The sequence below is a fragment of the Puccinia triticina genome, chromosome 6A (genome assembly GCF_026914185.1).
Source record: "Puccinia triticina chromosome 6A, complete sequence".
NCBI classification, from domain to species: domain Eukaryota; kingdom Fungi; phylum Basidiomycota; class Pucciniomycetes; order Pucciniales; family Pucciniaceae; genus Puccinia; species Puccinia triticina.
Genome location: NC_070563.1, coordinates 787855 through 809799, shown reverse-complemented (window position 1 = coordinate 809799; position 21945 = coordinate 787855). Strand labels below are relative to the sequence as shown.

At 47.3% G+C, this 21945-nt stretch overlaps 7 protein-coding genes across 7 annotated transcripts; 2 read left to right on the top strand and 5 right to left on the bottom strand.

Moving 5' to 3' along the window:
• Nucleotides 1–3655: 3655 nt before the first annotated feature.
• On the bottom strand, nucleotides 3656–4345 carry PtA15_6A92 (uncharacterized protein; the record flags this gene model as incomplete). Its single annotated transcript, XM_053170663.1, has 4 exons — nucleotides 3656–3775; nucleotides 3841–3941; nucleotides 4018–4249; nucleotides 4343–4345. The coding sequence occupies 4 exons, from the start codon at nucleotides 4343–4345 to the stop codon at nucleotides 3656–3658; spliced, it is 456 nt and encodes a 151-aa protein (XP_053021019.1).
• A 544-nt stretch (nucleotides 4346–4889) lies between these two features.
• Nucleotides 4890–5851, top strand: PtA15_6A91 (uncharacterized protein; the record flags this gene model as incomplete). Its single annotated transcript, XM_053170662.1, has 4 exons — nucleotides 4890–4980; nucleotides 5071–5159; nucleotides 5226–5600; nucleotides 5675–5851. 4 exons carry the CDS (start codon nucleotides 4890–4892, stop codon nucleotides 5849–5851), a joined length of 732 nt encoding a protein of 243 aa, XP_053021018.1.
• A 1034-nt stretch (nucleotides 5852–6885) lies between these two features.
• PtA15_6A90 (uncharacterized protein) lies at nucleotides 6886–8668 on the bottom strand (the record flags this gene model as incomplete). The annotated part of the gene is made up of 8 exons (XM_053170661.1): nucleotides 6886–6979; nucleotides 7077–7558; nucleotides 7641–7695; nucleotides 7825–7881; nucleotides 7965–8109; nucleotides 8200–8245; nucleotides 8341–8492; nucleotides 8593–8668. 8 exons carry the CDS (start codon nucleotides 8666–8668, stop codon nucleotides 6886–6888), a joined length of 1107 nt encoding a protein of 368 aa, XP_053021017.1.
• A 959-nt stretch (nucleotides 8669–9627) lies between these two features.
• PtA15_6A89 (uncharacterized protein) lies at nucleotides 9628–10322 on the top strand (the record flags this gene model as incomplete). The annotated part of the gene is made up of 3 exons (XM_053170652.1): nucleotides 9628–9958; nucleotides 10049–10133; nucleotides 10202–10322. The coding sequence occupies 3 exons, from the start codon at nucleotides 9628–9630 to the stop codon at nucleotides 10320–10322; spliced, it is 537 nt and encodes a 178-aa protein (XP_053021016.1).
• Nucleotides 10323–12701: 2379 nt separating this feature from the next.
• Nucleotides 12702–13226, bottom strand: PtA15_6A88 (uncharacterized protein; the record flags this gene model as incomplete). Its single annotated transcript, XM_053170641.1, has 1 exon — nucleotides 12702–13226. One exon carries the CDS (start codon nucleotides 13224–13226, stop codon nucleotides 12702–12704), a length of 525 nt encoding a protein of 174 aa, XP_053021015.1.
• Nucleotides 13227–14789: 1563 nt separating this feature from the next.
• On the bottom strand, nucleotides 14790–16207 carry PtA15_6A87 (uncharacterized protein; the record flags this gene model as incomplete). The annotated part of the gene is made up of 2 exons (XM_053170630.1): nucleotides 14790–15907; nucleotides 15991–16207. The coding sequence occupies 2 exons, from the start codon at nucleotides 16205–16207 to the stop codon at nucleotides 14790–14792; spliced, it is 1335 nt and encodes a 444-aa protein (XP_053021014.1).
• Nucleotides 16208–16993: 786 nt separating this feature from the next.
• On the bottom strand, nucleotides 16994–18380 carry PtA15_6A86 (uncharacterized protein; the record flags this gene model as incomplete). The annotated part of the gene is made up of 3 exons (XM_053170619.1): nucleotides 16994–17053; nucleotides 17401–17540; nucleotides 17597–18380. The coding sequence occupies 3 exons, from the start codon at nucleotides 18378–18380 to the stop codon at nucleotides 16994–16996; spliced, it is 984 nt and encodes a 327-aa protein (XP_053021013.1).
• Nucleotides 18381–21945: the final 3565 nt, after the last annotated feature.

Here is a 21945-nt window from a genome sequence, read left to right as displayed (position 1 = left end):
GGGACTTGAACGCTTTGCGGGGCATCTTGGCTTGTACGCATATCGGACAGCGTTGGACGTCGATTTCGTTCATTACTGTCGGTGTGATTCCGTGGATTTTTAAAAGGGATTTGAGTGGTTTTAGACCAATGTGGGAAAAACGGAGATGGTATGCCATCAAAGAGTGGTCTAGGGGTTTTTGGGGAAGAGTCAAGGAAGAGTTCGAGCTTACAGGCTCGGCCGGTAAGTAGTAGAGATTGCCGCGCCTGTAGCCCCTCCCTGCAAGGTCGCCGGTTATCTGAGTCGACTGAGTGATGAGGAAGTTGCACGAGGTCTTAGAGAACACGACCGTTAGCCCCTCGTCGCACAAGGCGGCCACCGAAAGGAGTGGTTCATGCAAAGCCGGTACTACGAGAGATTTGACCGACTTATTGCCGGAGATGGGGAGCTTTAGGAGACCCTTGTGAGAGGCCTCCACAGTTGAATGGTCGGCCAGTTGAACTGGTGTGCGATCGGGTTTCGCGAGATCAACCGTAGAGATGTCCGGTGTCATCGACATCGAGCATCCGGAGTCGATATTGACGTCCCCGCCTCGTGGTAGGTCGGAGGGGATCGAGAGGGACACTACGGCGTTTCCGGCAGTTACTTCAACCTCTGAGCCTGAGTAGTCAGAGTCGCCGTCCTCGTCGTACTTGTGAGACGATTGGCCTAGTGTGGCGGCTGAGGTTCTGCCGGCTCGCGCCGCCGGCTTGGTAGAGGGGGGGCTTTGTCCTGTTGACTGGCCTCCCAACGCGCTTTTTGTGCGGCTTTGTGATCCGCAATGAGTTTTCTTGTGTTATTGCACGAGTTGAGATCGTGTGAGTCGCTGTTGCATAGCGGGCATCTGCCAGGTTTTTTGGAGGCGTCGTTTCTGGGGCCTTTAGAAGAAGCAGTCAAGTGATTCGGCTTAGAAGAATTTGCCTGGGTGGACAACACTGAGATGATATCGCCATGGGATTCGCGACGGATGGCTTCGTTTTTCAGAGCGGAGACGATGGTTTCCGTCTTGACCCCCTCCTGATTCATGAGGGCTGAGACACAGTGGAGCCAATCAGGGGGAATTGAGCTGAGCAGGGCCGCAGTATGGACATCGTCCGGGGTAAGAGGCTTCGCAGGAGTGACTAGAGCGTTCAATCGTTCGTAGGAGTTGGCCAGCGACTCGATGTGGGAGTGGATGTCATTGCCTTCCATACGGGCATTGACGAGCTTTCGGATCCAGTACACCCGGCCCCCAGTCGACGAGTCCTGATGGGCGCGGGACAGATCGTCCCAGATCTTGGCGGCGTTGTCCTCGTCGGCTAGGTGGCGAAGGTTGGCCTCATCAACAATTTGTACTAGAACGGCGCAGACTAAATCATTGTCTTTGTCCCAGTTGACCAGTCGACGGTCGGCTGCCACAGGGGTTAGAACATAGTTGACCTTTGCCGATTTCAACACTCGAAGGACTACCTTTTTCCAGTCTAGGTAGTTGGAGTCGGATCCCGGAGCCTTGAGGATAGGAAGCCTCGCAGTTGAGATTTTGGGATTTGAGGCAGGCATTTGAGAGTTTAGATTGATGTTGGTGTGGGTGGGTTGGACCTCCTTTGAGTCATTCGACATCGTTGCTGGAGAGGTCAATTGAGCTGATCCTTGTGGAATCCACGGGTGCGAGACACTCGGTACACCGATATTTTACGTGCTTGGCGAGACTGTATGTAGCTTGGAGTCAACTGAGGCTCATAACCTGATGAGCGAGACAGGGACTGATGACTGATGACAGCGGGCACGAGGTGGGTCGAGTGCGCGATGGGTGTGGAAGGATGAGGATTGCAAGTGTGAGACAAATCAACAAACAAGAAAAGGAGAATGAGAGAAGAGAGAAAGAAACAAGAGAAAGAAACATACCTGATGACAGCGGGCACGAGGTGGGTCGAGTGCGCGATGGGTGTGGAAGGATGAGGAAAAGGTTCTTCCACACCCGCTGTCTCAGGTGTACATGAGGATAGGTGAAATGTAGCTAACAACAGTGTGACATGTGTGTGGCATACGGACGCGGAAGCGGAAATGGAAAAGGAGAAAGAGATACAACTTGAACTAGCTCAACAGATCTTCATTTCCATCAAAAATCACCTGCACCAGCCGGACAAGCCGTTCGGGCTTGACCTTAATCTATCGGGATGCACGTGCACAATCAATCACGGCTGCTCATGCCATTGATCGAGCATGCATGGGCGACCTGGATGGCGAGAGAGCATGACTATTCGGCGGGAGTCTTTTCCATTCCCTGTTCCTCATGTCTCCTACATAGATAGCCCCTAAATGTTGCAATCGTAGCCTCCAGGTCAACTATTAGTCTATAGTCACGTCCGCAAATGCCCTGCTTTTTGACCTAACCTACTTCAGGTTACGGCGGGGGCCCACAGGAGCGTCCCAATTCATAACCGAGCTAACCAGCCGTTCAGAGCCCTATGTAAAAACTCTGAGGGTTGATGCGCACCGACGATACTTAATTCAGAAGTCAACTGCTTGAAGAATTTTGTGCGAGCAGCTGTCGCACATGTGTTCTCCGACGAGTTGTGCAACTTGACAAAACCTACCGAGATTATTACTCCCCCCTCCCAATCACTGATTGGAACCGGTCATGGAGATAAGACACTCGATCTTGATCACCGGCACGGATAAATGATCGAGAGGGTTACTCCTCTCCACGGCTGATCGGTACCGACCAAATGATTAGACAGAGGGCTCTGAAGCCATCGCCAGCCGCAACCCGCCCCCCCTTGAAGTCTTTGATGACGGGGTAGGATGGACGGCACGCATGAGCGGACGGACCTGTCGGAAGTAGATCTCTATCAAACTCTATGGCCAGTCCGGGGGTGTGTTCAAGTCCGGATTACCGCAGGACAGTTTTTGTGGCCTAAGATGGATGATCTTGTTGACGCGCAAAATCTTCCAGCTTTGATAGTGATGGCGGTGGGTTTACTCTCGGGTTATGAAGCTGGGACCGGGTCAGGTTGAAGAGCCTATTGAGTGTACTAACCGATGAGGCCCAAAGATGTTCGAGATCCATCAAAGATACGTAGAAGCTCTCGGCTCACTTGGCGTTTATTGTGTTTGGAGGTAGGCACGGAGTTTCTGGAGGATGGCTCCAGACAGTCGTCAGCTGACTTGCCTGGTTCGTCACTCCGCTCGAGTCTTCTACAATCTGATTCTCTTAAACATGGTAGTCGGCCCGTGTGCTACCGCAGGCGTGTAACACCGCTTTTTGAAGATACTACTTGCGGCTACAAATATCTTCTCAATATTTGCGTGCGGAATTTCTCTAACTTAACACAAGTCCCCTCCTTCCGAGGAGGCGCGAAGCGCCGCCGAAGGAGGGCGGGGTCGGGCCCCCCGACCCTCCGATCGAGAGGCTTAGTTAAGCTCGGGAATTTCTGTTTCACATCATTCGGTAGCCCCAGTAAGCAAGCTTCCAGGGAGCAGTTGTTATTGTTAGGCGCTTCAACTGCAGGGGCCAACATGATGATCTCTTAGTCACATTCATTTTCATAGATGTTACGCATGATGGGTTTTGAGGAACAACAGCAATTCTAATTGCACCATAACTTGTTGAGCGGGACGGAGAGCGGACTCAAGTGACCTGATTGTAGAAACATGCTTATGATACCAACGTGGAAGCGGTGGCACTCTCGTACTTGAAGGATGGTGAGAGCTGGGACTTGGTCTTGTAGTATCGGGTGAGACGGTGGATTCGGGATTCGATCAAGATGAGACGGAACTAGAGTGGAGAAAGTCGATAAGCTTTGGATAAGAAGAAAAACTGGGGAGCGGGCAAATACTGACCTTGGAGTCCTTGTCCTTTCGGTTGCGCTCCAAGTGTTTTCGGACAGAGACTGCCTTCTTGATCAGGTGGTAGAGATCCTCAGGAATCTCAGGGGCAAGACCTAAAGTAATGGACGATATGATGAGAAATACTTAGGACAAGATGTAGGATGATTGAAGTCCAGCAATGTGACGGACCATTGCCCTTGAGGATACGGAGGATTTTAGAACCGGTGACACTCTTGACTTGAGCGATACCGTGACTGTCTCGGAGGACAACACCAATCTGGGAGGGGGTCATACCCTTACGGGCCAACTTGAAGATCTGCTCTGAGACCTCCTGAGGGGTGACCTTGAGCCATCGTGCGGGGGTTCGCTTATAGGGAAGAGCGGAACCGGCGATACCCTTGTGGGGATTGTGCATACGACCCTGTTGAGAAAGGAAATAATTATTTGTTAGTCCAGGCACAATGTAAGACCGGTCAGTTGGAATGAATTATGTAAATGGCAGAGTAAACCTTACCATGATGAATGGCTAAGAGTTTTTCGGGGCTGATTGGGGATTTGGCGGTCGCAGTACGAAGCAATTAGAAAAGAGAGGCCGTCAGGACAGGTCCAGCAATGCCAGAAAAGCCTCAAGTGATTTCTTAGGTCACATGGCGCAGAAGGTAAAGCTCACCGAGCTCGTGACTTGAGGCGGTCGGTAGTCGGTGTCGGTAGCAAGTCGGTGTCTGCTATGGCTGGTCGTTCGTCTGCTGTCCCGGGACGGGTGGGCCGGGACCAGGCTGCCGGAGAGTCGACTGGCTGTAGTGTGAGAGGGACAACTGCGTTAACCTAACCGCTGCGGCCCCCCACGACCCCGCTCCCGCCGATTGGGCTGTGCGCAGCAGGAACACTACCAAGGTCGGCAGGACACTTTCGCCCGGGTTGAGCTCCATCGCTGACAAACACTTCACTCGTAAGTCAGCCTACAGGAACCTGATGGGACACCGTCGACATTAAAAAGTTGATCGCTTTCCTTCTTCCTCAGTCTTCCCTCCGAACGTGAAGGCCACGAATAACCGACCACCATGAAGCTCAACATCGCCAACCCAGCCACCGGTCAACAAAAGAGTATCGAGATCGATGACGAGCGTAGGACCCGAATCTTCTACGAAAAACGTAGGCAACCCCCCTCTGACTCTTTCGTTAGGTTATGGTCATTCCAATTTATGTCCAATTGCTCATCCCCTGACTTTGGGATTCAACCAGGGATGGGTCAGGATGTTGAAGCTGATGCCCTCGGAGATGAGTTCAAGGGCTACACTTTCAGAATCTCCGGAGGAAACGACAAGCAAGGTGTGAGTGTCTTTTCATTCAAACCGCATTGCCCACAACCCACTGATGCCTATCTTCCTCTTACTCAGTTCCCCATGAAACAAGGTGTCCTGACACCCAAGCGAGTTCGCCTTTTGCTCGGCGAGGGTCACTCGTGCTTCCGCGCCCGTCGGGTCGGTGAGCGCAAACGTAAATCCGTCCGCGGATGCATCGTCGCCTCCGATATCGCCGCCTTGTCCCTCATCGTCATCAAGCAAGGCGATCATGACATCGCCGGATTGACCGACAACGTCCTCCCCCGTCGTCTCGGTCCCAAGCGAGCTACCAAGATCCGCCGATTCTTCAACCTCACCAAGGAAGATGATGTCCGCAAGTTTGTCGTTCGCCGTGAAGTTAAGAGCGCCAAGAACCCGGAAGCCAAGCCCTACACCAAGGCCCCCAAGATCCAACGATTGGTCACTCCGGTGAGTCATCGCCTCCGTCTTGTTCCCCACCAAATTTGTATTCAGCTGAAGCTGGGTCGACTTTCCATCTCCAGATCCGTCTTCAACGCCGAAGACATCTCCGATCATTGAACCGTCGCCGCAACGAAGCCCAGAAGGCACAAGTCGCCGAGTACAAGGAGGTTGTAGCCAAACGCCAGGCTGAGCGCAAGGCCAAGCTGGCAGCTGTCAAGTCGCGAAAGCACGCCGCCGCCGCTGCTCAACATAAATGATTCGAAATGTCACCCCTCCCGTCTCATAAAATTACCTTGCCCCGACTGCATTGTGCTTGTCCCAACTCCTATGCCCTATGATTGTTATCGTCATGGACTGGTAATACTCAACAGATCAAACTATGTTGTCCCATCCTGCGATGAATGTCCTAGTGGCGCCCCCAATCGTTAAGAGGTTTCCTTATTCCTCAAGAGCAGCACTTTCTAGACCCTCCATTGCCAATTTACAACACTATGCGCCCCCAATTTACCTACGATATTTTATTTGATCTTAGTCCCACTGGCGTTGCTCATCGCAAGTGTGGTAAGCCCTGTGGATTAGTAGATTCAACGGCCGTGAAAGTCCTTGAGAACAAGGAATGAACATCAACGTTGCGGAGGGGTTGCATTTTATTTTCAACCTGCTCAGATAAGCCTTCGATGCCCATGGAAAACAAGTTATTTAAGATACTTTGATGATTCATCTTCCCTCTCCCTGTGCCAAGTCGATATCGCTGTGCCTGATTCAAATCTCGCATGAGTATGGGATCAAGAACCAAAGATAATACAGTGCAAAGCCAGACAATGACTTGGCAAACTGTTTTTTTGTTTGAAACTGAGTCTCCGCAGTTATGTCCTCCTGCAGCCGATGTTTTGGACAGAAGGCTGTGAGGAAACAGTTACTAAACCGCAAAGATGAGCATTGTTCAAGGTCGACAATAGTTGATGTCAAGTACGCAACGTAAGGAAAAATACAAGATGAGAGAGGAGAGATTAAGTGCGGAAAACTTGTTTTATTATGAGCGCCTTGAAGTGGAAAGGCCGAGGGACCGAAAACTACTTCGCTTACTCTAGCTGAAGGTAGATAAAGCCAGTAGTGACTTCTAAAAAACAATGGGGCTTTTTCTTGCATTTTGATTGATATTATTGTTTTCAACGACTCTCCTTCTTGACAATGGCTGGTTTTCAAGGCAATAGATACATTAAGGATCAACTGACATGGACCAACAAACAGGAAAATCAAGACCTTGGGTCTGTTGTTTAGGATTGACCTTCTATCTAAAATACGGTTGAAGCGCTGCTGCCCGCAACTTCTCAGCGGCTAATTCAGGTGTCAGATCTCGTTGAGCTTCCCCGAACATCTCGAATCTGATGGAACCAGCGGACAAGGAGGCACAAAAGATCCTGATAAGTTCGCCACTAAGAAAGCAAAAGATTGAGTAGGCTACTTTTGGAAACCACCTACCCGACCAGAAATTTCCGAATGCTTGCGGAGCGCAACAGCGGAGGGCAGAATGAAATATGGAGTTGGGCGACGGAGGCTTCAGCGTGAGGAGGAGCTTGGAATATAGCCATGCTGTAAGGGAAGCTACATCGAAAAAGATTGTTGTATGCGCGCGTAACATGGGAAAGGACCCTTGCAAGGTCAAGATCGGCCTGAGGAGGCAGGTCGAGAAGCCTGGGTATGTGGTGAGAGTGGGGCAGGACGAGCACTTCGAAAGGCCAAGTGGCCCAGAAGGGGACCACTGCCACGAAGAACTCAGAGCGATGAAGAACACGAGCTGAGTGTTCTGGGTACAGCTCCGAATGGGCATAGGACAACAGCAGACTCGGCCGGCCATCTTCAAGTCGGGCCGAACCAGGAACATTGATGGTCGAGCTGGCAAAGTCTTCTTGCGATTTCAAGACTTTCGTCGGGATGGTCGGAATGTACGACAGAGCCCAGACCTGCGTAAGACGAAGATATCCATGCGAAATCAGAATTCGAATGATATCCTAAGCTCTGGGGTTTCTACTTATTGCTGCTGACTTGTCCGTGAGGATGTGGGTTGGAGCAGCCCATCATTGCGCCTTTGTTTTCAAATCTAACGCAAAAATAAAAACCAGTCAGATTAGATTGCAAACCCCCAAGGCATATTGGTTATAAATATGATAATATTGATGTTGGGAGAGCGCTAAGGTGGACCGAGCTGGCATACTCATGCGGGACTTACATTTGGATGTACTTAATAAATGGCTGCTCTCTTTTGATTTTAGAATATAGCTCGATCCTAGGTGACGAAACGTGTGAATTATAACTGCTTAATGGGCAGAAAAGAAAAGCAAACATGACCACAGCCAAAGAATGACTTACCACGCTTTGATGATCGGTAAGATTTCTTCTGGGGTAAGCTCAGCCATAGTCAAGTCATGACGCGGGTTGTAGCAGATCACGTAGCATTTTCCTCGAGCAGGTTCGGTTCGATGAAGCACCATGCGCAGCGGATCCGAATCTGGGGCTATGCCATATCAGAGAACAAGAAATCAGAATCATGCAAATAAAGAAGGGTTGGTAATTTGTTGGGTGAGTGAGTGTGAGATGGGCGTACCGCATTTTTGAGAAACTTCCAAATCATTTACAGCAGCAAAGTCGTTCTGAACATCAAAATAAATAGATAAAGGACGGCAGTGATGAGCATCTCAGTAGCACCAACTCTTCTTTGATCTGGATAGAGAACAGTTCAGCAAACTTCGAAAAAGTATGTTGAGGTATAATTTTCAGTGAGCTGGCCACCGGCCCGGGTGTTGTTGGGACACAGATAACATTTCGGGTCGTAGGACGGGAACTGAGTCTGCTCAGCTGCTTCGACTTGACCTTGCCATGGTCGATTATTACGGTGAGCTTTAAATGATACGGGAAATAATCAATTCTGTCTGTCTGGTGCACATGAACCAACTCTTCTGCAGAGTTCTGATGATAGCCTCGTTGAAACAGAACTGACGCGAACAGATAACCCACTCATGCGTGAGGGGATTGAACCTTCGATGGGGATGCTGGGTGGGATCCAAGGTCTCCATGCGATGTCAAGTGGTTCACAACTTCACTCCGATTGGCAAGTTTGTGTGTGGTGGAGTGAGACTTCAGCAGATGGCTGTCACCCGCCTGTTACATACGTTTCACATCCTCTCAACGGTTGTTTGCTGCTTATGCCTTCAAATCCAATCCCAAAGTGCAAGGAGCTTGCCACGTCCATCATCAATCGTGATGAGATGCTGGGTATCTGATCGACGAGGGTAAACCCCTAACAATTAACATGCATCGTACGCAAGGTACGCTCACTCCAACTTGCTTCCTCGAGAAGTCACAAATCCGAGTGAGATAAAAATGAAGATTCCATTATGTACATCTAGCCAAAGTACAAAGAGCACGCAGGAAAAAGGTTCATTTCGGACCGAGTTGCAAGCTCTGACTAGACTCAGCGGGTCTAGCCCCCCTTAATTGATGCTTGGGCTTCGATTGATCATATGAATCAACCAACGAGCGGGTCGATGAAGTATAACGAGTCCACATCAAGCCTTTGTTCCATCAGGGGAGCTTCGGCATCTTACAGATCAAGGGAACTTCGGCATCATACAGCGTCCATACCTTTCTTCCTGCTATCCTGGATCGCATGTCTTGCCAAGGCTACAACCAGCTGGCGATATTCCATGCGTTCCATCAACGGGTCTGGCTTGCTCAAAGGGATGATCGCAGCTGAACGTTGATGCCATCTAACAATGTGGCACCGAAGACGTTGCATGCCTTTCGGTCTCACACCTCTTTGTCTCGCCGTTTTATCTCAATGAATCAAGTGTGGCTCCTTTCTCAGTGAGTTTCGCCTTATTATTTATTCCAGCCCAGGAAGACAGGAACTTCAATATTCACTCTCTATCCTGCTGCTTATCTCGAATTTTACTAGCCTCGACTGAAAAAGTTTAATATTGTAAAAATTAAGACACTCGTTCAGCAACCTTCCAACCCCATATAATAGCCAGTCATGCCAAAGCTTCAGTTTCTCACAGCCCATCTACTCGACGAAGGCAAAAAGCCATTTCCCGAGAGCGTTCCCAAGATACTATACTCGTCTAAAAGTATCACCGTCAGATCTGAGATGCCTCGAAACGGGAGGTTTACGGTCAGGCTTTCGTCAGGTCCGATCCCATTTGACATGGTGGTCAAAGTTTTTCTGGATGGATTCTTCTTGACCGGAAGATGTTTTCTTGCCGGGAATATCGAACCTATTTGTGATTACGAAATCAGTAATGACGACGATATTTACGATCATCGCCGAGCTCGCGGATTCCAATTCCAGTGGCCATTCTCAAAAGGTATGTGTGACATTCATTCATCTTGCTCACATTTTAATTATAGGACAAATTCCTGATCATCTTTCTCTTGGTTCTCATATGACAATGAAGTCAAAGTCACCGTCCACAAATGCTTTGTCGGAAACCAAATCCCTTCCAAGCCTTTCGAGAAGTCTCATCTTCCAAGTTCACCGAGGTAAGTCAATCTCTCTTTAATGGTGCTCACAAATTGACCGCATCCGAATGTTAACCATCTATCATTAGTTCTTTTTGTCCTGGCTTACCGATCATCGCAGATTGGACAGACACTCCGCCGGTCATTCTGCATGAAGAACAGGAACCTTCTTTATCTATTGTGTGGGAATGCGCTCGCTTCGATCAGTAACGAAAATGACACTTTTACCCTTGGATGGTGTTCTCTAATTGTGATTTGTTTATAATACCATTTTATTTAGAATCATATTCGTTTAAGCGGTTAATTAAAATATAATTATAACTATATGTGTTTTGTTGGTTCATTCTGCACGTCTTCTGGTCTCAGCTGCGGTTTTCTTTTGTTTATTTATGTCTGTGGTTTGTCTGTTGATATCTGAGATTTGCCGGCTGCTACATATTGTTCTTCTACTAAACCTTCCTAAACTATTTGTGTTGTTACAAATTTCCCGGATACGATACATACCAGTTGGGTCTTGACTGGATCCGGCAATTTTCTTGCGGGGTATATATTTTGCACCATCCGCACGGGGCCCCGGTCGAGCCTGTGCAATTTGCCAACTTAAAATTTTAGGAAAATATGAATTTTGAGGTTGTCGAAATTGATTTCGAGAAAGAAATACATATGGTATTCAAAATTGCATAAGATTTTTTTACATAAAATCTTAAACTGCAATTTTGGCTGGGAGATGTCACTTTAAGTTTTATGCACGCTAACATCTCCCAGCCAAAATTGGCTTTATGATTTTATGTGAACAGTGACATATGCAATTTTGAGTTGTACCATAACAGCAGATTCATAAAAGGATGGCAGTGGATGACTTTCCATCACCAAAAACACGGCCTTCAGGTCAGGTTGCAAACTGCAAGGGTGTGCCTGCCAAACAGGGTTACAAAGTTCCATGAGGATTGGAAATGCTGAAGATCCATCTCCGCCAGGCTCCCATACGCCAAAGACTCCGACTGGTATGGCAGAGCCACCCTATTTGTAGATTTCCCACCATGCACCACCAGCAATTGGCCCTTTATTCTGAATCCAAAAACCAACTCAAATTTCCATTACAATCCCAGAAATCAATTTTGAAATGTCCAATCCACATCACACTCAGTACTTTGAGCAACCAGTGCCAATCATATTGTCCTCTTGAGCTGGCTCAATTGACACCCATATATTGCACAAATAAGCCTGGTACCAAACCCCAACACCTGCCATGGGTTCTTTTGGCATCAAAACCAGCAATTTGGTAGGAGTGTGGAAATTGGAGTTGGCGTGACCAATGCCGCTTGGAAGTTGGAGTGCCAAAGTTGCCGGGGGTACCATGTTGTCTGGGGTGGATGACATTGTTAAGTTGGCCGGGGCTCACTAAATTTCTGGTTTCAATGCCAAAAGAACCCATGGCAGGTGATGGGGTTTGGTATAAGGCTGATTCATGGGGCATATGGGTGTTGATTGGGCCAGCTCCGGAGAAGGTTATTGGCGCTAAGTACTGAGTGTGATGCGGATTGGAAATTTTAAAATTGATTCTTGGGATGGCAACAGAAATTTGAGTTGTAATGGTTTCAGTTGTTGGGTTGAGAATCAAAGGTTAATTCTTAGCGGCAGATGCAGGGAAAGCTGGGGGGATAAGAAAAAGATGGCCCTGCCATACCAGTCGGAGTCATTGGTGTATGGCAGCCTGGCAGAGATGGATCTTCTGTTGAGGGGAACTTGGGTGACATGATGAGTAAGTGAGAGATGACAAGATGTCAAGGAAATAGTCCAGGAGCATTGAGTCAATGTATAAGAATCATTCAGTGAAGTAAAAGATAAGACAACTGAGACAGGGGCTGAACTATATAAGATGGTACATGATATGGGCCTGGCCCAGCTTGTGGGTGTATGGAGTAGAAGCATAAAGCTCTATAAGAATATGATACACTATCTTAACATCTCAAGCATTTCAAATCCTCTTGGAACTTTGTAATGCTGTTTGGCAGGTAAGCCCCTGCCACCTCCAGTTCGGATGCACAACCTGCAGGCTGTGATTTTTGGAGGACATGCAATTTTTTGTGGACTGCCATTGTTTTACAAATATGTGCACAGCAGATTCATAAAATTAGGACATATGGCAGTCCAACAAAAATTTGGGCCTCCTCCCAAAATATTTTTGAGCCTGCAGGCCATTCATCTGAACTGGGAGGTGCAGATGTCTGGCAAACCTGCCAAACTGAGTCCAAAGCTCAAAACAGGATTTGAAATCCAGAAAAATCATCTCCAACACCAATGACTCAGACTGGTCCAGCAGGGCCATTCTTTTTGTATCCCCCCCAGCTTTCCCCCCCATCCGCCACCAACACTCAACCCTTCATTCTAAATCCAACAACTGCAACCCTTACAAGTCAGATTTCCAATTTTACAATCCCAGAAACCACTTTTAAAATGTCCAATCAGCATTAAATTTACACTCAGTACTTCGACCAGCCAGCGCCTATCACCTTGGCCTCCAGAGCTGGCCCATGGTACCAAAACCCAACACCTGCCTTGGGTTCCTTTGGCATCAAAACCAGAAATTTAGTGAGCCCCAGCCAACTGAACAATGCCATCCACCCCAGACAAAATCATCATGGTGCCCCTGGCAACTTCGGCACTCCAAGCGGCATTGGTCACCCCAGCTCCAATTTCCACGCTCCTACCAGTTGCCTGAGTGGATATCATCCTGGCACACAATTCCACCCTCCAAGTGGCTCCGACAGCGGGATTGGTCCTGCTAAACGTTTCCCTGCAGCTACTGGTTACCCAAGCGGGTTTGATCTTGCCGTTGATGACCACTGCCCTCCTTGTGCCACAAACCGTTTTCCTGCCGCTACTGATACTGGTTTGGTTTTCCCAGGTACCAGAACCAATCACCTGTGGAGAAAAGGGGAGCAGGACCAATCCCGCTGTGGGAGCCAGTCGGAGGGTGGAATTGCGTGCCAGGATGATATCTACTCGGGTAACTGGTAGGAGCGTGGAAATTGGAGTTGGGGTGACCGATGCCGCTTGGAGTGCCGAAGTTGCCGGGGGCACCATGATGATTTTGTCTGGGGTGGATGGCATTGTTCAGTTGGCCGGGGCTCACTGAATTGCTGGTTTTGATGCCAAAGGAACCCAAGGCAGGTGTTGGGTTTTGGTACCATGGGCCAGCTCTGGAGGCCAAGGTGATAGGCGCTGGCTGGTCGAAGTACTGAGTGTAAGTTTAATGCTGATTGGACATTTTAAAAGTGGTTTCTGGGATTGTAAAATTGGAAATTTGACTTGTAAGGGTTGCAGTTGTTGGATTGAGAATGAAGGGTTGAGTGTTGGTGGCGGATGAGGGGAAAGCTGGGGGGATACAACGGGTGCACCCCTACAAAAAGGTTGGCCCTGCCGGACCAGTCTGAGTCATTGGCGTATGGGAGCCTTGCGGAGATGATTTTTCTGGATTTCAAATCCTGTTAATTTGAGCTTTGGACTCAGTTTGGCAGGTCCGCCAGACATCTGCACCTCCCAGTTCAGTTGCATGGCCTGCAGGCTCAACAATATTTTGGGAGAAGGCCCAAAATTTTGTCGGACTGCCATCCTTTTCTGAATCTGCTGTAAATGACCATGGATTCTCAATTAAGACCTGCTATACAAGCTCATGTGGATGGCACACTTGAGTGTGCAAATAAAATGTTTCTGTCCAAACACAAGCTAAGAGCTGCTTAGCGCGGTTCGCCCCGAGCTTAACTAAGCCTCTCCGAGGAGGCGCAAAGCGTCTCCAAAGGAGAGGCTTAGGACTAATGTCCCATATCTGGCCTGAGGCTGACGGGGTTTTTCAATGAAAATGTGTGATTTTGTGTTTACAACTCTCCTACAACTTGGTATCACCTCATAATCCAAATCCCAGTTGGCCATGTCTAGCCCTTGATCTCAGCTGTCTTGTACATGTTTTTTCAAGTAAATTCATCAAGAACTGGCCACTCAGCAGCCATTCTTGTAAGGGCATTTTCTGAGCAATGTGACAGACCCGCCGGGCCATTTGCAGGTCAAGTACAGACACTTTCTCACGGTTTCAGCCTTGCAAGGCCTCGCAAGCCATGCTTCTACAACAATTTTTTTTTCAAGGGATGGGGGTAGGTGTTGTGTTAAACACACCAGAATATGTAGAAAGAAAATCTGATTCTAATGATGCCATAGGCTGTGAAGAAATCCAATGGGTATACGGTGATATGGGGGATATAAGGAATTTTTAGATGTTTGGCTGGGCAGCCTCAGGCCAAATATCGGACATTAGGCACAAGTCCCTCCCGCAAGCGGGAGGGTGCTCGCGCCCCGCGAGCACAGGGAGGGACTTGTGTTAAGTTCGGGTTCGCCCATGGGCCGACCCAGCCAATTCTCGCAACGATTCATTGTCATTTCATATGTTACATTGTTGACAAAACAGAGAACAAACAGGGGGAAAAGATAAGCAGTGTTTCTTTCAAGAAAAAAATCACATTCTTTTGGTCATCAATCACTCGAGTGTGATGAGAAAGTGGTCTGAATTAGAGTAGTAAGGTTTCACGGGGTATATATCTTGAATGAGTACGAGTTGGGGCTAAAGATAACCGGACGTTTTAATTAAGGCAAAATGGCCGAGTTCTTCTGAGAGTTGATCGGTCATTCATCATCCTCGCTGTCGTCGGTTTCCCACTGGTCAGTGTCGTTAAAGCCGCAACATTCGAGACACTTCTCGACGGCGAGATCGTAATGGGTCTGCCAACTCTGACACCATTGCTTGCCCCGCTTAATTTCGGCTTGATCGACTTCGGGCCCCAGCGAGTCGAAGTGCTTCTTGAGGAGTGGCAGGATTTTCTTGATACGTTCCGCATTGACCCTCAGACAGTGACCGCCGTGTCTTCGACGAACTTGCAATGTGAGCTGGGCAAGCACACGCAAATCTTCCTCGATCCTGTCCGTGGTCAGATAAATCGCGTTCAACTCCTCCAGAGTCATTCTTGCGGTCAGAGAGTCGGTGTTGGTCGGTCTGGACAGCTTGTTCAAGAGCATTCGAGAAAGTCTGAAGATTGGGAGAGTGCTTTCGACGTATCGGACTTCGTGCGGGGCCATCTGTTCTCGTGGGCGCCATTGATCAATTTCGAGATGTTTTTGGTCCTCGAGACCTTCGAGCGGGTTACTGATTCGAACTTTCTCAGGTTTCAGACATTTGTTGAGCGTGTGGTCCATTATTTCGATCTCTCTGGTAAACAATCGCCACTTGGTCTGCATCGCCGATCGGGGTGATTCTAGGTCGCGAATCATTTCATCTATCAATGCCAGAAGCAAGTGTATCTCTTCTTGGTTTTTCACTGGAACCATACCGGCTCCAGTTGACTTGGTGTAAGTTTCAAAAAGTTCGGCAATCGAATCCCGGACGTGGTCGATTCCCCAGGGCAGATCGGGGTAGTAGTAGAGGGGCAAGTCGATGAGCTTGTCCTCAGATACTTTAGACTTGGATGGATCCCAACTCAAGCAAACCGAGATCTTGAGCTGAGTTGCATCGATCGAGATCTGGTGGAGATGTTGACTTGCTGCTCGGACTAGTGCCTCGGATTTCATCTTGGTCGGGTACATGACTTGAGGAAGTTCAGCGATTCTGCGACGTAATCGGGGTAAAAGGTCTCGGTCCAGACGGAAGGGTACCAGACCGCGGTAATGTTCTTTGTCCTCCCACCAGTGCGTCACTCGTCCTTGCTTAAGCACTGGGATGAGCGTCTTGAAGATTCTCGCAAAGAAATCTGTTCCAGATTTGAAAGAAAGAAGATTAGAACAGTCGTATGATGGGGTTCATGTGGCTATTGATTGGATCTGGTTGACTTACGCCTGGGCAGTTCGTGTTTTTTTCGACCTTCAGCTTTGGATTTGATTAGCGCCGACAGGGCAGCAGGTAGCGGATCAATTGTGTTTCCATGGGGGAAAAAACTTTGGAGATTCCTCAGGCTATCTGGCCGTATTTGATCGAGTGACGGAGTAAAGAGGCCAGCTGCTTGAGCTGCCTCGATTGGATCGGTTGATGGTCGTTGGGATCTTCCGGCCATGCTTGAGGTTGTCTTTCGAACGGTTGAAGGGACACGAATGCGAATGTGAGTTGGTTGAGGTCGAATCGTTTGGCTGGTAGCCTGGTGCTGACTCCAGCAGCTGGAAGTTGGGAACCGAGTTCGGAGTTCCTGCCACCCACAACGCGCCGCAGCCCGCGGTGGCGTGCGCAGGACCGCCGCGGTGGTACAGCACACAGTTGCGCAAGGCATCCTACTGTACAAGAAATACCCCCGGGGGACCCCCGTCCGGAATTATAGGGCCGGTTTTTTTGTTTTTTCCCAATTTTTTACGGCCAAAATCACTTGGAAAAGGGGTTGGGACGTGTTGGGATCACGGTGTACATACTATGCATCAACAGAAAACTGTCCGGAAATCAACTCCTGAATGTCCGGGTGTTGATTTCATTTGTCCTCTTTTTGAAAAAATCTGTCTTCATTTTTCCTCATCTGTCCGGTGATTGAATAATTCTGTCCTCTTTTTAACTTATTCATGTCCTCTGGTTGAAAATGAGTGGTCCGCTTGTTGAATAAAATTGTCCTCCTCTTAACTTGAAACTGTCCTAATTTAAAATCCTCTGGACATGGCTTCTTTGCGTCTCAAATCTCTTGTGCACGGCACCTTTTCATGATGAAAAAAATTCTTTTGAGTGAAAGAAAAGGATAGGGTTAATTTCTTGCATACATTTTAGAGCCACAGGAAAAAACAAAACAAAAAGTGTGTATTTGTAAAATAAAAACGTGTGCTGATAGGGTAAAAAAATCTGTGCTGATAAGGTAAAAAGACTTTTAGTACTCAGGGAACCTGAAATTTTTTTCTGGGTCTTTGATGATGTTGCCAGTGATTGGCTGCATATGCGTACAACTACTGTAAAATTTTTGACAATGTAAGAAGGACTTGTGGCAAATCTCGGGTGTCATCTTCTGGCTGATTGCTTTGCGGATTGTCTTTGATAAATCAGATTGTGATTTGATTTCTTTGTGTTTGACATTGATCTTGATGATGTTGAATGCTAGCTCAATTGGATTCAAAAAGGGGGAATACTTTGGTAGAAATTTGATTTCAATTTTTTTGTCTAATTCCTTGAGTAGATTGCGAACTTGTTCAAAGTCCTCCCCGCCATGAATCTTAGCGTTGTCCATCACAATGATTGATCCAGTAGAGCAGTGGTCCTTGAGCCAAACCAGGAAGTTACATATGTCGAGTGAAGTTGTTCCAGTCTTTTTTTCCCGTCTTTGTTAAGCAGTTCGTAGTATGGCATCCCCTCTTCAGACATTGCACCAATGAGATTGATCATACTCCCTCGCACATTTGTCTTCAAAGCAGCCGCATTTCCTGCAATTCAAGGAATCAATCAGCATCAAATAAAAAAAGTAGAAAAACAAATGTACCACTTAACGCATAACCATGCAAAGGACGAGTCTCAGAGTTGAAACCAGACTCATCAACAAAGATGAGCTTCTGTCCAACATTGGTCACACAGTTCAAGACATAATTGTGTCGTTGTTGGAGGAATGCTGCCTCATTCCACTTTTGTGGAATGGGAGTGACAGTCTTCCAAGTCACTTCGATTGTTTTGAGAGTCTTCTGGATGGCTGCTGGTGTAACTTGGATATCAAATTCGCTTTTGACATGTTCGGCAAGTTTTTTGAGTGTGGTGCTTGGGGTCTCCTTGAGCAACAACAGAATCGGGGTGATGACGTCAGTCGTTAGTTTTGATTTTGCCCCACGTCGGTTGGTTGATGCACTTGGTTTGTCATTGCGAGCGTCATCAACAATGCGATGGACTTGTCGGTCTGATACGCCAAACGATTTAGCGACTTCAATTTGCGTCTTGTTATTCTCAAAGATTTCATTTTCAATTAGCTTCTTGACCTCGCCGCTGATTGGTTGGTGAGGTCGTCGCTGAGTACTCAATCGATCCTTAGCCTTTTTGTTTTTTGTAGTATTCTTGGCAAGGTTGTTCAAGGCCTTTGATGCCGATCGGTTGGAGACAATTTTCTTATGGATTTCTTGCATGGATTTTGCATGCAATTCAAACTCGTTTTGAAGCTGTTCAGCCTCTTTGTTGCGTCTTTCTGTCTTGTCAGAAATACCAGCAACATCCAAAATGGAAGGACCCGCGCCATCAGTTGGATTGTCGGCGGGATCACCTTCAAGAGTTGGATCAATCATGGTCGCCCTTTTTTTGTTTAAATGTAAAAAGCACAATCAGTGTTTGTTATCAATGGCAGTGGGAATTATCAATCAAAAGAAAAAGAGATGTGGGGTGTACTTACATACTTGAATAAGTTGAGACCGAGAGACCCAAGTGCAAGTGCGGCTCCGCAAGCGAGTTGTCCGTTGACCAATACACACGGACAGGCTTGGGTCAACGGCTGACCCTGTCTAGTAAAAAAAAGTCTTGCGGTTTCAACCCCCGCTGTCTGGGGGTCTACCCCGCCCGTCCGGTCGTTGACTCAAACTGCCGCCCGGACATCCGCGAGTCAATGACCGGACAGTTTTCTGTTGATAGTATGTATTACACTCCATATTTGCCATGAGGGCCCCCAATTGCCCAGCTGGGTCACCTCAGGGCCATTGGAGGTGCTCTGATGTTGGTCGGAGGGCCTCCAATGTTGATCAGAGGTGCAATATCTATGGACTTGTAGGTGCAATACACCCATACATATGGGTTTAGCATATGTAAGCTCACCACTATAGTATACATAGTATGGCCGGGGCTCCTTATGGTATGTATAGGGGCTACTTACAGCCAAACTTAACAAATGTCCAGCAGTTCCAGCCGCACCTCAATTTCCAGCTGTTTGGCCCCTGAAGTTGCACCAAGTCCCCCATTCCTCCCCCTGCCCTCTACTACACATCACCCGCCTTCACCCACACCACACACATCCACATAACCACCCACATCATGACCCTTACACATAACACCACACTCCATCCATGTACATAACACACCGCACCCCCGAAGCAACTCCAACTTGCAACGCCAACGGCCAACAACTTAACATTGCAAGGGGCCCGGCGGGAACATCACCGGTGCGGAACACACATGTACATACACCCCTTATCTTTTCTGCTTTCCTGAGTTGTCTCCAGCAATATATTTATATTACTTGCTGAAGCAAAAAACACGTGAGAATACATTGAAAATCAAGAGAAAAAGAAATTAGAGAATCAAAAAATTGAGAAAAATAAATCTGAGAATACAAAAATCAAGAGAAAAGAAGAAGAGGATCTGAGCGGAATAGAAGAAAATAGTTAATAATTTAGTTAGTTTCATCAACATCCTCCCAAGCACCTTTGGGATCTGAGCCATCCTGATAACCTCCAACTACTTCCTCTCTGTCTTCAACCTGTACTCCCAAGATCGCTTCCTTGCCAACATTGTCAACTACAACCTCTGCTTGTTTTTTTTTTGTTGCCGGGTGGATTGATCCTTTACCACAAGAGCTATAAGTTCGGTCCATTTGGCATATTGATTGCAAAGTAGTTCAGGTTGGCAACAAGCGCACATCCACTTGATGGTTTCCAACCACTCAAGCATCAGTGTACCATGTGTGCGCAAACGTGACTGTAACTCTTTGCTTATTAGTCGCAACTTCTCCGCAGTTGAGATGTCACCTAATTCCAAAATGTTGATATGATCTTCAGTCAATTTGAACTTGTTCTCTAGAGCTGCTTGGCCTGTTTCCATCCGGAAAGAAAGCCCAAAGGATAGATTAGTAGAGCAGAAGTTAGTAGGATAGGGGAGAAAAACTTACGAGCTCAAATGTATTGGATATAATCTGACAGATGTTTATACATAGCCGATCCCCACAATATTGAACAAGCCATTTCTTGAGTGATTAAGTCCAGCTCCTCGTCCACCCTCTCGAGAACAAGGAGGCAAGTGATACCTGTTCGAACATCAGGATCAATAGCCCATGGTGCTTTTGAATGGTAATTGATTCCATTGTTCCAGAACTTGTGATCGATTGGCATGCTGGAGAAAGCCTTGTAGGTTAGCGGATGATTGTCCGCGTTGGCCACTCTTTGTCTGGGGAACTTGGCAATATATTCATTGAATCAAGTGTTGTAATTGGCAATTAGTTTGGTTATTGGCCCACGTTGACTCTGGATGGCCTTCTGGATTTTCTCGCTCAACTTTGTTCCCAAACGTCGCCCGATTGTTCTTGAGTCAGTGAGTGGCTGTCTTTCTGCCCAGAGTTGCACCGCTTGAACATACAGTTCAGATTTTGCATCCCACAAAAGCAAGAGGAGTTTCTGTTCCTCTTGAAAAAGGAAAAAGAAAACCTTGGTCAGTGAGGAATCAATAGAGATTAGCCAAATGAATACATCCAACAAATGTACCATCTGCATCATCTGTAAGGGGCCTTTCAGTCCGCCCTAATCTCTCGGCGGCCTTCTTCAGGTTGTTGGAAGTCTCTTCCAACTTATCTAGGAGTTTGTGGACCTCCTGTGCGTTATGGAGATACACAGACGGTTTTTCAAGCAGGCAAGATCTGTCAATTACCCAAGCAGAAATGGGATCAGGAAATTAATACAAGCAATGAAAAGAAATTATCAAAAAGGAATTGAAACTCACCTCAACGCTTCAAGTGCGGCTTCCTGCTTATATACCTCAGTTAACTTGGCCCGATGTTCTTCTTTCTCTTCTGTATGTGATTCCTTGAATTTTCTTTGTTCTTCCCATTGCGCTTTGAGGAACTTCTTAGTGTAAGTGTTACCTGATCTTGAAAATGGATTTTTTGTTTCTAGAATTCCCAATAAGACTTTCTTGGTCTCGACTCGGCGGCAAATTGCGGCTTGAAACTTTTTTTTGAGCCATTTGGCTATAGAAAAGGAGTAGCAGAGCTTGAGCTCAAGTTCTGCGCCAATTAGAATGGAAAATACACCCACGGAGTTGCTTGATGCCTCTAGTATTATGGTATTTTAGTTGGCAAGAGATTGCAGAAAGTCGGTGGTTTTGTGTGGCATATCGTAATGGGCTGACCAAAGGGGAAAGATAAGACCACATTTGTTTGAGTCCCTCCCCATCCAATGAGCCCCACCGCTGGTTTAATCGTGGATTATAGTCAAGCTGGCAACCCCACGAGTGAACATAGGAGTGGAATACGGAAGTTCCAAAGCAAAGGCGACTCCGTTTGTCATCCATTAACCCGCGCTATAACCAAACATCTTTATTTTATTAGAATAATGAATTGCATGAATGAGTCACTGGTGCACTTACCAACACCATGTACTTATCGAGTGAACATCCAATGTCATATAGGATGCCAACCTGTCGATCGGGCTCCACATTGTCCAGAAGCTTTGTGAGCAGTGCCATTGGGAAACACCTCTGCTTGCCGGATTTATTGATGTTGGCCAGGTAGATTGCAGCATTGTGGCGGCAAAAGCAACCCATAAGGCCAGTGTCATCACAAAATTTCCATGACGACTCATTGCGCTTGTCATCGGCTGCTTTGTGGGCTTCTGTACATCGGTCTTTCTGCAATGGAAGCAAAAGTGTTTATTAGTTCAATGAATCTTAATCCAAAGTGAAATATCTATCAGTCCTCCATACTTTGTCGTTTGGCTTTTGATGTAACTCGATGTTTCGGATCTCAGCTTTCATTTTGTCCACTTCTGATTGCTTGAGGAAGATGCTTGGAGTGTTTAGTCGGTGATAATCTCGGCTAGCCTTGGATTGGTGTCAATGCTGAAAGTTCCTGTCAAGACAAACAATGAGTTCATT